At 45.6% G+C, this 12,670-nt stretch overlaps 1 protein-coding gene across 1 annotated transcript in view; it reads left to right on the top strand.

The window, feature by feature from the left end:
- The window catches only part of LOC105456524 (collagen alpha chain CG42342), a 142,387-nt gene that overhangs the window by 84,208 nt on the left and 45,509 nt on the right, over positions 1–12,670 (top strand). The window contains exons 2-4 of the mRNA XM_011700624.1: positions 9,102–9,181; positions 10,757–10,792; positions 12,239–12,274. Of these exons, the coding sequence (XP_011698926.1) occupies positions 9,102–9,181; positions 10,757–10,792; positions 12,239–12,274 (152 nt within the window). The remainder of the gene's footprint in view (positions 1–9,101; positions 9,182–10,756; positions 10,793–12,238; positions 12,275–12,670) is intronic.

Raw genomic sequence — 12,670 nt, 5'->3', positions numbered from 1 at the left:
TTCTCTCTCTCTCTCTCTCTCTCTCTCTCTCTCTTCGTCCTGCCCGCCGGCTTGCTTGCCTGCCCGCCCTGCTTTTCTGTCTATCGTACCTGCTCTCTTTATCTCTCTCTCTCTACTCGCGCCGACAGCCAGAGTCTCTCAACTATCTCTCGGAAGCTTTAGAGAGAGTCCGGTTACAACCGTGCGTCTTGATTGGCGTCGAGAGTCTAAATATAAGAACAAAAACGTTAGGTCGATGGGAGTAATTTTGCCACGTGGCTAAGTGAAGCGATACTCCAACGACGGGTGAACCTAATATAATAATTGTAAGGTCATTTAAAGGGATGAGTTTCTCATTTAGTGGCTATCACGTCATAGGACGTGTCGATTGCACTCGTTACATTACATTCGAAAGGGATCTCTCGAAGAAGATCAGAAATTGTATTTACTGGTTTTCACGTTATTTTTTTGTTAAAAGCCATTACAACATATTGAGAAGATCGTTTTGCGCTAACAAAACTCTATATTTTTTAAAAATAATTCGGGTAAATTTTTCTATCGCAAATCGCTTTCGCAAGGAACAAATATTGTTGCGCAAGTTTTCCTCTTTCTCTATTGTATATTTTGCAACGGCGGACTCGTGCGCGCGAGCAGATTTATCGACACGGGGTGTCGATTATAATGGCAGTAACAACTGCGCCCTTAGCGTGCTTCTTACCCCATTGTAGCAACTTTTAACTTACCTACGCGGTCTCCTCGTATCAAACGACCGATGCCCCGCCTCGCGAGCTGCGCTATACGCGCCGATCCACGCGCCGCGTTCGATAAACGCACGTTCGGAGAACGTTGTTTTTTTCGATAGCCACCGAGAGAGGCGGTCGGGGGTACGTAATGGATTTTACGACCGTCGCGCTCCGTTTTTCTGTGCGCGCCATCCGTATGGCGCGCAAAAAAAGAGAGAGAGAGAGAGAGAGAGAGAGAGGGAGGAAAAAAAACAGGAGCAGCGAAAATATTGCGTATAAATCTGGCATATATGCTCTGGACGTCGCGACGCGACCAGGCGCGTACGTCGCGCGTGTTGAGTCTTGCAACTCTCGGCGTCAATGTCAAAACTCCTCCGCGTCCCTCCCCCCTCCCCCTCTTGTGTGTATATAAACACCGAGAGATAAACTCCCTCGGCGCGGTTGCGGAACCGAGAGGCTACTCGATTATACGAAGACGATATTTCCCGTTTCGAAGGCAGATAGTGGAAACCAACTCCCGGCTGGTCGCATTAAAGCGCTTGTCGGCGGTGGCGCGATATAATTGCGCCGGGAGTGCATCGAAGGGGAGAGTGCGATACCGTTGCAACAAAGTTTATATCCCCCGTTTCCCCCTATTGAAAATTGGAATAAAACGATCGGGGTTTGTTTTGCTTGCAAAATTAGTCCGAGGCCAAATTTACGTCTGATTTAATATACGCTCCAATTTAATTTAAACACGAAACTTCCATGCTGTGATTAAAACTTAAAATGTTGAGATTGATCAAGTAACTTTATATCGTAAATATGTAAAAAAAAAAGAGAAACATTTTATACGTTACAATAATATTTGTTTGACGAATTTATGTCATAAAAAATTGTATAGGTATTTATTTGAAACAACAACAATAAAAATTCTGCTTTTAAATATATTGTAACGGATTTTTGGGACGCGAGTGTTAGGTGACAAGTGACCGAAAAACCCGATCGAAAAAACATTTGTATAAGCTTGGAATTTCGAGCTGGAACCGATTTGTTTCACAGCGTTTCTTGTTTTATTCCGCGATCGTGATCGTCGTATACGCGTCATGTGTGTGTGTGTGTGTGTGTGTCAAATATCCTCTCGTATCTCAGGTATTGCAGATAGCGTAAAAACAAATTGACCCAACGGAAGAGATCGACAGTTCTCGCCTCGTCATCTTTCCGCGGAATACGATGCGTAGCTCGATCGCGCGAATAAAGGCGAGCCGAAAGATTGAGGACTGAGAGGGAAACCCCCGCGATGTTGATTTTACGCGCGCGTAGACCGCAAGAAACCGCGTACGGCGGAAGGGTAATTATTTTCTTTGGCTATCGACGGCACTCTCCGCCGCGCGGCTTCCGCTAAATACACTCCCGGGAGCTGTGCCTCTCCCCGGCCGTTTGGGCCGACGACGGTTCGCAAATACGGTCGCGGCGAGTAATTGCTTTTTAACAACCCGCGTCCGACAAAGGCAATTAACTCCTCGGGAACGCGCCGCGCGTCAGTGCTTCAGAGCTACGAGCGCGAAAGTCGCATCGACTGTATACGCGCGTGTAACGACCGTTCCCCTGACAGAGAGACGCATCCCCGCGCAGCCCGCGAAAAGTTTTGGGGAAAAAGGAGGAGAATAAACGTCACGGCGCGTTCCGAAAATAAATTTCACGGAAGTGCAACCGAAGGCAAGGGTTCGCTCGGGGATATACCAAAAGAGGTCTGAAGTTCCTTCTCAGTGTGCGTGCGTGTGTGCGTGCGTGTGTGCGTGCGCGCGCGTGCACGGCGAGAGAAAGGAAGTGAAAGAAGTCGCACGAAGACGCACATCGAGATTTTTACGAAGTACTTTCTTTCACTTAAACCAGCCGCAGCGTAATGAAGATGCAGCCGCTAGTTTTTCGATTTCGCGCGGCACAAAAGTTTTTCGATTGTGTGCGGACAGCTGTCACACTCAGAAATGTATTGGCTCTTTTTTTTTTACGCGAAAATTGGAGCCGATAAATCCGTTTGGGCTCTTTTTTTACGCGTTATCTAAACTGTGTCTGGCTTGCGTATCAATCGGTGAATTGCCACGCGCGGAACGCTAAATGACCTGAAAACAAACTGTCATAGGCCGGCACTTTTATTATATTTGCGAGATATGGATTTATTTATGTCATTTATTCTTCATCATACGCGGGATGTATTGCTATCGAGCATATTACTTCTCGTATGTATAGGTACATCAGCTATTCATCAAAGCTAAAAATTCTGCCATACATTTTTTCACGATAGATCTGTCTGAGATATCGTTGTAAATACCGCACTTGACTCACGTCACTTGCCCGTTGTGTGTCCCTCTTAGCGTCAACTGGTTTTGAATTCGGATTTTCATTGAATATACCTCCATAAATTACAACGACGATATTGATTGCCATGCGTTTGCATATTACAAATGAAACAAGAAATATTCGTATTAGGATTGAAAACCGGGCGATGATTAATCAATTCTGTAACGAGCGCCGTCCTTCCCTTCATGAATTATATGGACCTATAAGTTATTACACAGGGACGAGGAAGAAGAAATGGAGCTAATCAGCGTCGATCCCGATGCCCCACGGTTCGCCCAACCCTCGCGGCCGGTGCTCCGCGCGTGGACCGGTGGGGCGGAATTCGGTCGATTTCTTTTCCCGTCGAACGCTCGCGGAGAAAGGCGCCGCCGCCGCCGTCTCACCGGCGCCTAATAGAAAAGGGGAAAATCCCACGGAAAATGCGCCTGTCGGGGAAACGCGTGTAGCGTGGGCTTTACGGCCGTCGCCGCTGCCGCCGCGATCATTTTCCAGCCGTGTGACTCTATTTTGCGGTACGAACGCGCGGCGTGTCGTTAGCGCGGCGCGCGTTGTATACACGGTCCTTTTCCTTGCTCTCTCTCTCTCTCTCTCTCTTTCTTCTTGGAACTTTGCCAAAAACGTCGCGTTAATCTCGTTCTTATTCACGCGAGAGATTCCAAGAGAGTTGACAATATCAGGAGGTGTGCGACCGAGAGAAAGAGATGTCAGGTTTTCTCGCGGGAGAACGAGAGATGCAAGTTTCTCCCTGTTCCGTGTGTCGCATATAGTCGTCGCCGAAGTATTTCAGTCGTGTCTAGACTACACGGTTATTTCCCGCGCGCGTGTTTCTTCTTTATTTTCTCTTTGTTGTTCCACGCGGCGCGACGCGCGCGCTCATCTCTCTCTCTCTCTCTCTCTCTCTCTTTTGTCTCGCCTCGCCCCGTTTCACCTCGCACTTCTCGCATTCGGTACATTCGTGCGAATCGTCCCGGCGAAAAGATGAAGACACGCCGAATTACCGAGAAATTGGGCCGCTATGTCGCTGGAATCGCACGTATGCGAACTATCCCGGTGGGCAAAATGCACAAACGCGAACGGGGGCGCATTCTACGATTGGAGCGGAGGAAATGTTCTGTAAATGTGCAGTAATTCAGCCTTGCTTTTAAGGACGTTTCTGAGATATACTGCATTACGTATCACACGATAAAATAAATAAGCAATACAGCCGTTGATAAAAAAAAAAGGAATCAGACACGTGGAAGAATAATCTCACAAGTCTCAAAACTAATAATTTCTTTTTTTTTAAGTATACATCGAATTTAGTTTTCTATATAATATAATACTGTAAAAGGATCTATACCATAGAAAATATTCGCTCTTTTTTTACACTTCGTTTTAAATGATGAACTTATTTATGGAATTTCATTCAATTTACTTCAACAGAAGTTTTGAAATATCTCATTGTTATATTATTCAATTTTGCCAATATGAAATATTTTTATAATTAAGTGCCTTATATAAAAATTGTAATTAATAATTAATTAAATTTATAAAGTACGAGGTTTCATTAGGCGCTAAATACTTGATACGGTTGAATTTCCCTTCGTGAAATGAAAATTCACCGCTTCCGGGCGAACGCAACGCGCGAACGATTTGTTTCATTTACAAAAATGTATTTGAAAGCTTTCTTTAATGCGACAGCTGTCATTTTCCCCTTCATGTATCTGCTCAACATACCGCAGTTTGCTCGACATGACGGCCGCGTCGCGGCCCGCAAAGTTCGTTTTCGTCGCTTCTTGCCGAGCCGCGGCGGGAGCGGCAGCGATCGGCAATGTCCGCCCGGCGCAAACTTTCCTCGTTATACCCCGGGTATTCGCGACAAGTACAAGTATTCGGGGGAGGCGAGGCGGGGCGGCGACGACCCGTCATCTGCGCGGTCTGATGAGAACCGCGGGATGGCGAAAACTTGCCCGCGCCGAGAGAATAGCGAACGGGGCGCAGCCGAGACGAGATCGCGAGGGAAGCATGAGAGGGAGAGAAAGAGAGAATGAGAGGAGGGGAGTCTCCTGCTTTTTTTTATTTCGTTACTGATCGACATCGATCGATCGTCGTCGGCTTCTTCGTCCCGTTCTTCCCGTTCGCGCCTGCTTCTTCTTCCCGATACCGGAGCATTACCGAACTCGCGCTCGTCGTTTCTTATCGCGCGCACGGTTACCGCCCGCCAGGAACTGGATATCGTGTTACGTTGCAAAAAGCGAATCGCCGCGTTCGACGAGAGTGACATGCCAATTTTTCAAACTGGAACAGCGTATTTTTATCGTTTCGTATATTCATCAGTATGGGTTGTTTATCCAGAAAGAATCACGAAGAGCTCGGAGAACCGAAGACATAAAAAAAACCTACAAGACACTTATCCTACTCAAAAGTAACTAGTAGTAAAAGTACTGTATGTGATGTCTTAAATTACGATGTTTCGTTGATGAAATCAGAAAATATATATCGAACATTATTCGGATGTAACTCGTTCGCGTTGATAAATTCATTTATAGCGTCTTACGCTTATATCCCCGCAAATCCGTATCCGGATTTAAAAGTGGCGCGCCGTACCTCACTTATATAATTTTGATAGAGCTGTCTGTCTCGGATGTCCTGCGGTAGCCGCACGGCGCGCATCCTTCGCCTTCTCCGCCGCGCGTAATCCTCCGAAAGGGGTCTGGCTTGCTTCTCGACGTATGGCGGGATTATGCCATCTGCCTTCTCTTGACTTTTTTATTCGGAGATACGAGATATACACGCAAACCGGTGCGCGCTCTCGCTTTCTTTCTCTCGAGAGACGCGGAGACGTCCATGCGCGTCCCCGCCAGCTGCCGGCCGAGAAATACGCGCGATCGGCACGTACGTCGTTATTTCTACATATGTCGCGGATTACGGCCGAGGTGTAACCGTCAGGACGGATTATCCGGAATTGCCGTGGAACGCTACGAGCGATCGTACACTGACAGTTTCGTGTCTATTAAATGGAGTGTGCTCATATCCAACCCCGTCGAGAGTGAGAGAGGGAGTTGGATTCCGACAAATTTTCGCGGTCGAAACAACCGGTCGTGCGGTGACTCTCTAATCGTACTTCGTCAATTTAATAATGGACAGCTCTTATTAATATTAATTGATTCGAAATATCGATCAGTTTTATGATTGATTATTCATTCGTTCGTTTATTTCACAGAGAGAATTTCCTTTTAAAATTTATCCTGAAAATCATATTAATCGTGGGACAATATAGTATTTTGACAAATTTTATTGCACACTACAATAAATTTGTTGTAATATATACTAAAAAATATAATATCGTCGCGATAAAAATGTCGTTCTTTCGTGAGATTTTAAATGAAGAAATATTATGATATAAAGTTGAAATTATAAATTGTAAGTTTTCCTTTCTTCAAGACTTTTTAAGATTCAAATAGCCTTCAAATGAAAATTGTATTAAAATAGTCTATTTTAAATTGGATAAAAACATCTTAAAATTTAATCAATGGACACGGTCCAATCTGAAATTTCATTCATTATGTTGGATCAGAGATTTTTCAATTGCTCCCTTTTTTTTATCCAGGAAAAACCAAGTACGAATTATTCAAGATTTATTCGCGGACAAAATCTGTATAAATGAATCGTAAGTAGGCTACGTAAATAAAATCTGTCAGCTGACGTTTACTTGCAAGTTTGCCGACACTTCCACCAGAAAAAAAACTTTCGTTTTTTTTTTCCACGCAACTTTTCCCTCGCGCAGCTTCGCGCGTTGTCACCCCGGGCTGTTCATTTGTAAAAAAATCTGGCAAAAGTTACTATCCACTGCGACGGCGACGTGATGCGCTTCGGCCCCCGCGGGCGGCTTCAGTTCGCGGCTTCCCTCTCCGGAGGATATGACGTCATCCCCTGTGCGATGCTTGCCGGTGGCGATAAATGGAAAATAAAAGGAGAACCGCTCGTCGCGCCCTTGTCCGAGCGGCCGGCAGCCCCGGGAATAAATCACGATCGAATTGTTCTCCGTGAGAAGGAGAGAGAGGGGGGGGGAGGAAGAGAGAGGGTTCCCCGACCCTGAATGTCAGGCAAGTCCCTGCCGGAAATTAGAATAACGCGAACGAGAGAGATGAGTTGCAGCGGCCGGCATTCTACCCTCGGGCGAAGCATTCGCATTACACCGTAGAAATGCATGGTCCAACTGCGTGTTGGCCATTTGTTGTGATTTGTAACAATTTTCAATTTGGTCACTAAAAAAAAAATATGCAGTTCCTGTCAGCAGTGTGCGAAGCATATTTTTAATGGATTGTAAATCCATGGTCGACGTTCCGATAAATTAAAGGTCGCGGTAAATTTTGTTTTAAATGCTTTGTTATTTTATTTTCTAGCGTATTACAATTCACTGTGAAAAAAAAAACTTGTGTCTTTTAATCCGTGTCCGCTGCGCGCGGGCTAATTCCACTGTAACAATTTATCAAAGGTTTTGTTTGCATGCTTTTAGATGGGAAATCGTATAGATTTTCTCTTATTTTTTAGAATGATATTGTTTAACCAACGATAGGTCGAACGTCAGAACATAGCGGTGCAGTGTATTTCTATTCGTTGCGCTCGTCGATACGAGGGAGAGAGAGCGAGTTTGGGATTTTCGTTTTTCCAAGTAATGAAGCCGAAAGGGGAACACCACGTACGGGTGTGTAGCGCTCACTGCCGAAGTCATGTCAAATAAAATGAAAAAAAATCAAATGTCAAATAAAAGAATTAGCCTTCCCCCCTCTGCCCCTCCGTTACGTTTCATGCCGCGAAGCTGGTCGATCAGATTTTCGCCTGCATGCCGCGCGCGCATTCGTTCCCCCTCGATTTTCGGAAATCCTTCAGCGGACGAGAGAACGATGTAATTTCATTACGCGTCAAATCTATCGGTCTTTTCGCCCATTTCGCTTCGGCCCGCCGCCGGCATTCGCGCGCGCGCTACGGGGTGGTCCGCCGTTACCGGATGCCCTTTCATCACGCAACCGCGGGAATGAAGTTGGGATAATGATAGATTTGTCCGAAACGCTACGTGATGATTACGAAACTGCTTAACGTTAAAAATCGAAACGTTTGTGGTTTACGCGCCTCGAAATAGAACCAGAAGGTAGAATTAAAAATTAAAGTGATAAACAGATCAGAAACAGGATATGAATAAATTGTGATATTAATTGAGTTAGCTATGAACCGTATGGTAATAATTATAGCCCGTTTTGAACTCGTTTCAACAATTAACTGTGAATAAGGTGTCGGGACTATTATTAGTCTATTTGAATTTATCCCTAAATATCTGTGAACGAGATACCGAACGGCGTCGAGGGGGCTGTACAGCCAATGCCGAAGCTTATCCGTGGGCGCAATCCCGAAAACTCATTTTCACCGCGATGGTGACACTTCGTTAGCGGTAAACGCTCGGATTGTATACGGTGTCCGTTACGTGGTCACTTTACTTTCTGCAAGCGATTGGTCGCGAGGTAAGGGTTCTTTTTCGTCAACTTTAATGGCTTTCCGCCAGAATCTTCAAATGGACATCCTCACTTCACCGAGTGTCGTTTCACTATTGTAGAAGCTGCAGCGGTTGCGACTAAAGGATTTTAGGTAAGAACCGAGACACGGTCTTACCTAAAATTGAACATGCGCGCTCAACCGTGCGGATTTAAAACGTGTCACATATATAGCTGGCGAATAATTGGAGTTTCGAATGCCGAGAAATTTCTGTGCACTTTATTGCACTTCGAAGCGTGAAAACGCGCGATGGGAGGTAGACAGTTCGCTCAGATCGCGGGACCGACTTGTTTCAAAGAGTTAAACAAGCTCGGTACTTTACCCGTAAGTTGTAAGACAAGTTGAAAATAGCTCCGCGTCCTTGGTATATATATATATATATATATTTTTTTTTTTTTTTCTTTTTCGGCAACCGAAACTGCACACGCTCTCGCCGTCTTATCGCTAAGAGAGAATTGGAAGTATTTCAGGTATACGTACGACTTCATGGTTTCATTGTTCGTGTTTCAGGTCCACCCGGTGAGCCGGGTCCACCCGGAAAGAGGGGCAAGAAAGGGAAGAAGGGCGATCCCGGCGAGCCCGGTGCGCCGGTGAGTACCTTCGTGCCGATGCTCTCGCACGGGGCACGCCATATATATGTATATACAATTATATATATATATATATATATATGACCCTCGGGTATTAGTGCACCGATACGTCGCACGTGCAGTATGTGTGCGCGAGTGTGTTTATTAGGGAGTGCAGTAGCTCCATGCATGAAATAGTAGTTAACGGTAACGCGTTATATTATCCTCCTCCCCCCCTGTCCCCGCCTTTTCTAGATTCGAGACTGAATACGCCGAGCGGTGACTATAATGTAAGCGGAGTACGCGCGCTTTCGCGAGACTTCCGCGCGCCCGACGATGAAGAGAATTGAAGACGCGCTCCCGCGCGAAGACGGCGCGGTCTGAGCCGTAAAGTTTAACGAACGGGCTGAGTGCTGCCGTGTATTAATCATGTTGAACGTTGTAAACTTCATTTTTCTTCCGGGAGAAATCAATTTTTCTTCCTTCTCCTTCGAAGGAAGCGGAAGTTTGTTAGACCGCTTCTGCGGGGGCGTGTCTTCAATTCAAACGCGAGTGTTATCGATAACTTTGTCGCGCGTAATTACGCCCGAGATTGAAAATGAAGCTCTCGCGTACGTTCCAGTCGCGGAAGAGAGCTTATTCAACATTTAATTGGTTACTTTCCCCGTTTTGGTTGCATCTCCCGCAAAGAAATATCGATGTCGGATGACTCGGCGATTTAAGTGCGAAGTTACGGTATGACGTTGTGTTACCGGTAGATAAATTAATCTCACTCTCGCGCGCGGTACCAACTTACATTATGTCAAGGCGTAATTAATTAGTTGCAAAGTTGTATACGTACGTGCAACAACTTATTCACATTTTTTTCGATCCTGTAATGCAAAACTCGAAGGCCATTACTCCCCTTTTAAATTTGATTTATCGTTAAATCTATTTAACTTTTTTATTTTTATCCCGGCGCACATGTTGTTCGTATATTAAATTACCAAAATTAATACGAAATAATGGAATTGGATCGTTATCTGCCGGACTTAATCATCGACGTCGAAATTTTGTGCCCGTCGCGTCGCGTCGCAACAAGCAGGTTCTCTCTATCTGCGGCTGGCTGACAAGCATCGTCGTGGGTGTTCCAGAGGCGTGCGATCGGATTTCCCTCGCGATTGCCGATCGAGCGAGCGCATCGTCGCGTAATCAAAGATCGGATTGGCGGAACATCGGGTGAACTGAGGAGGGAATGGATCGGCACGCACTCGTGTGCGTGCTTGTGTGCCTGCGTGCGTGCTTGCGTGTGTGTGTCATGTATGTGTGTGTGCGTGCGTGCGCGCGTGCTCATACGCCCGTGGAATATCTAATTGGCCGGAATAATTATCGGCGGGCGGCGGTGTGTATACGGGTCCTTACAACCGCGATCCGCATATACATACATTACATATATGTACGCGACCGGGAGACCGATAATATCGCGGGCACGATCGGCCGGCCCGCGAAATAATCGCTTTTGCATGCGCGCGAGAGAGTACCCTGAGTAAATCTCCCCCTCCCCCTCCCCTCTCCTCGTGTAAACGAGTTTTTAATTTTTTATACCCCTTCTTACAGGGTGTGGCCGGGACGCCGGGCAAGAACGGTTTTCCGGTATATTATTTTTTATTTTCTTTCTCCAACACACTCCTTCTCGCTTCTTTCTCTCTCTTTCTTTCTTTCTGTCTGTGCATTACGCCTGTGTCTGTCTCTCGTATCCTCGATATCGTATTTGCATTCGTTTCTCTGGTCTTTCCCTTCCGCCTCTCTTTCTCGCTGTCGCTGTCTCTTAAACACCGCGTTACTCTTACCACACCACTATATGTGTATCGAACATAACAAGCCATCAAGTACCATTAATGCGTATCATGTAGCCGCTGATGTGCCGATTTTTGCTCGTTTGACCTGCTTCTTTATCCGCGCGAGCTGTATCTCTCGACATCTGGATCCTCTTCCGGCTCTCGATACAAGCTGTCCATCTAGATTTTTTTTATTCTGTTTTTTTTTCTTTCTTTTGTATATCGTGTATCAGTGCGCGCGATTCATACGCGCGATCACGAAGCGCGAAATCGGACTCCGGCATTCTCACCTGCCGACATTGTATATCGCGCGTCGCTTTGACGACTGAAGGTGCAACTGTTGTACGCGCGCCGAGGAACCGGGTTAATTGCATTCTTCGCTCGTTCGCGAGGAGTATCGCGCCTTCACTTTTAATTGCTGGCGATCTTGAGCCCGCCTATCAATAACGATTTCCGATTTATTAAGTATCGAGTTATCATTCCGATGCAGCTCGTAATTGCCGAGTGGAAACTCGAGCGATCGATCTGTCCATCGGAGAAATGAATATTTCGGAGCTGTGCCTCTTGCGGAAGTTTTAATAAAATTTATATATCGAATCAAAAAGTAAAATTCTGTTGCGGGGAAAATTAATCTTTCACGCAAGCTTCACATGCGATTGATAAAATTTGAATCAATTGACAAAGCGCGTTTCCTCTTATTTAAATTGCATGCAATCAAAAGTATGTAAATTAGATATGAAACGCAAAACAAGTGACGTTTTATCTGTCGAGTCTGATTAATCACGATATCGAAAGAAATTCCGTATAAATTGGCGCCAACGCAACGCAACGCAACGTATAGCGCGCTAATTTCGAGATATGACCCCGGCATCAAATATGAAAGTTGCTCCATCAGGATCGAGGCTGCGCGCGAAATTATTAAACATTCACTGTGTGCCGAATAAAATTTCTATTAACAGCGTGAGCTTCCTCGCGATTCTCGCGCGGTCGTCGACAACCGACGGGTGTACGCGTCACATCACAGCTGAGGATCACATGCGAATGCACTTTTGTCGCGCCTGGAAGCATAACCGACTCATCATCACGGTTCTGGTTTGTCGCGCTCGCCCGTGTTTATTACATGTTATACATACACAAAAGGAATGAGATATATTTCCAAGGGCTCGCTCGCTCAGCCCGCACGCAATTTTTCACTTTTCTTCGTTCGTCGTTATGGACGCGTGAGCGACGACTGGCAACTCACTGGCGGGTGTTCTTTCAGGGACCCATCGGCTTGGACGGGCCCAAAGGTGATCCGGTAAGTTCACCGCATATAATTTACATTTTAATTTTTCGTCGTGGCGCTACGAGCGTGCGAAATTAATTGCTTTCGCGTAAAAAAGGAAGAAGAAACAACGCGAAAGGCAATATTTTATTTCGCGACGCTTAACGTTCTGAGAATAACATTATTTAATGGAATAATGGTTATGGGCGTGAGAGAAGTTTAATCATAATATATTTCGTGCGGCGAGAAACCTGTTTTACCGAAAATTTATGCTTGACGCCTGTCATTGTAATAAATTTGATAATTTCTTCCTTTTTTTATTGCGGTTGAACAGGTACGTGCGCGTTGCGTTATGAAGTTTTTAAGCATTTTCGTCGAAGTCGATCGGCACAGAAATAAATGCTACACATTGTGAAACAATCAGTTTGC

This window comes from Wasmannia auropunctata, unplaced genomic scaffold (genome assembly GCF_000956235.1).
Source record: "Wasmannia auropunctata unplaced genomic scaffold, wasmannia.A_1.0 LD335634.1, whole genome shotgun sequence".
In the NCBI taxonomy this organism is placed as follows: Eukaryota; Metazoa; Arthropoda; class Insecta; order Hymenoptera; family Formicidae; genus Wasmannia; species Wasmannia auropunctata.
This window is presented reverse-complemented; position numbering and strand designations above follow the sequence as displayed.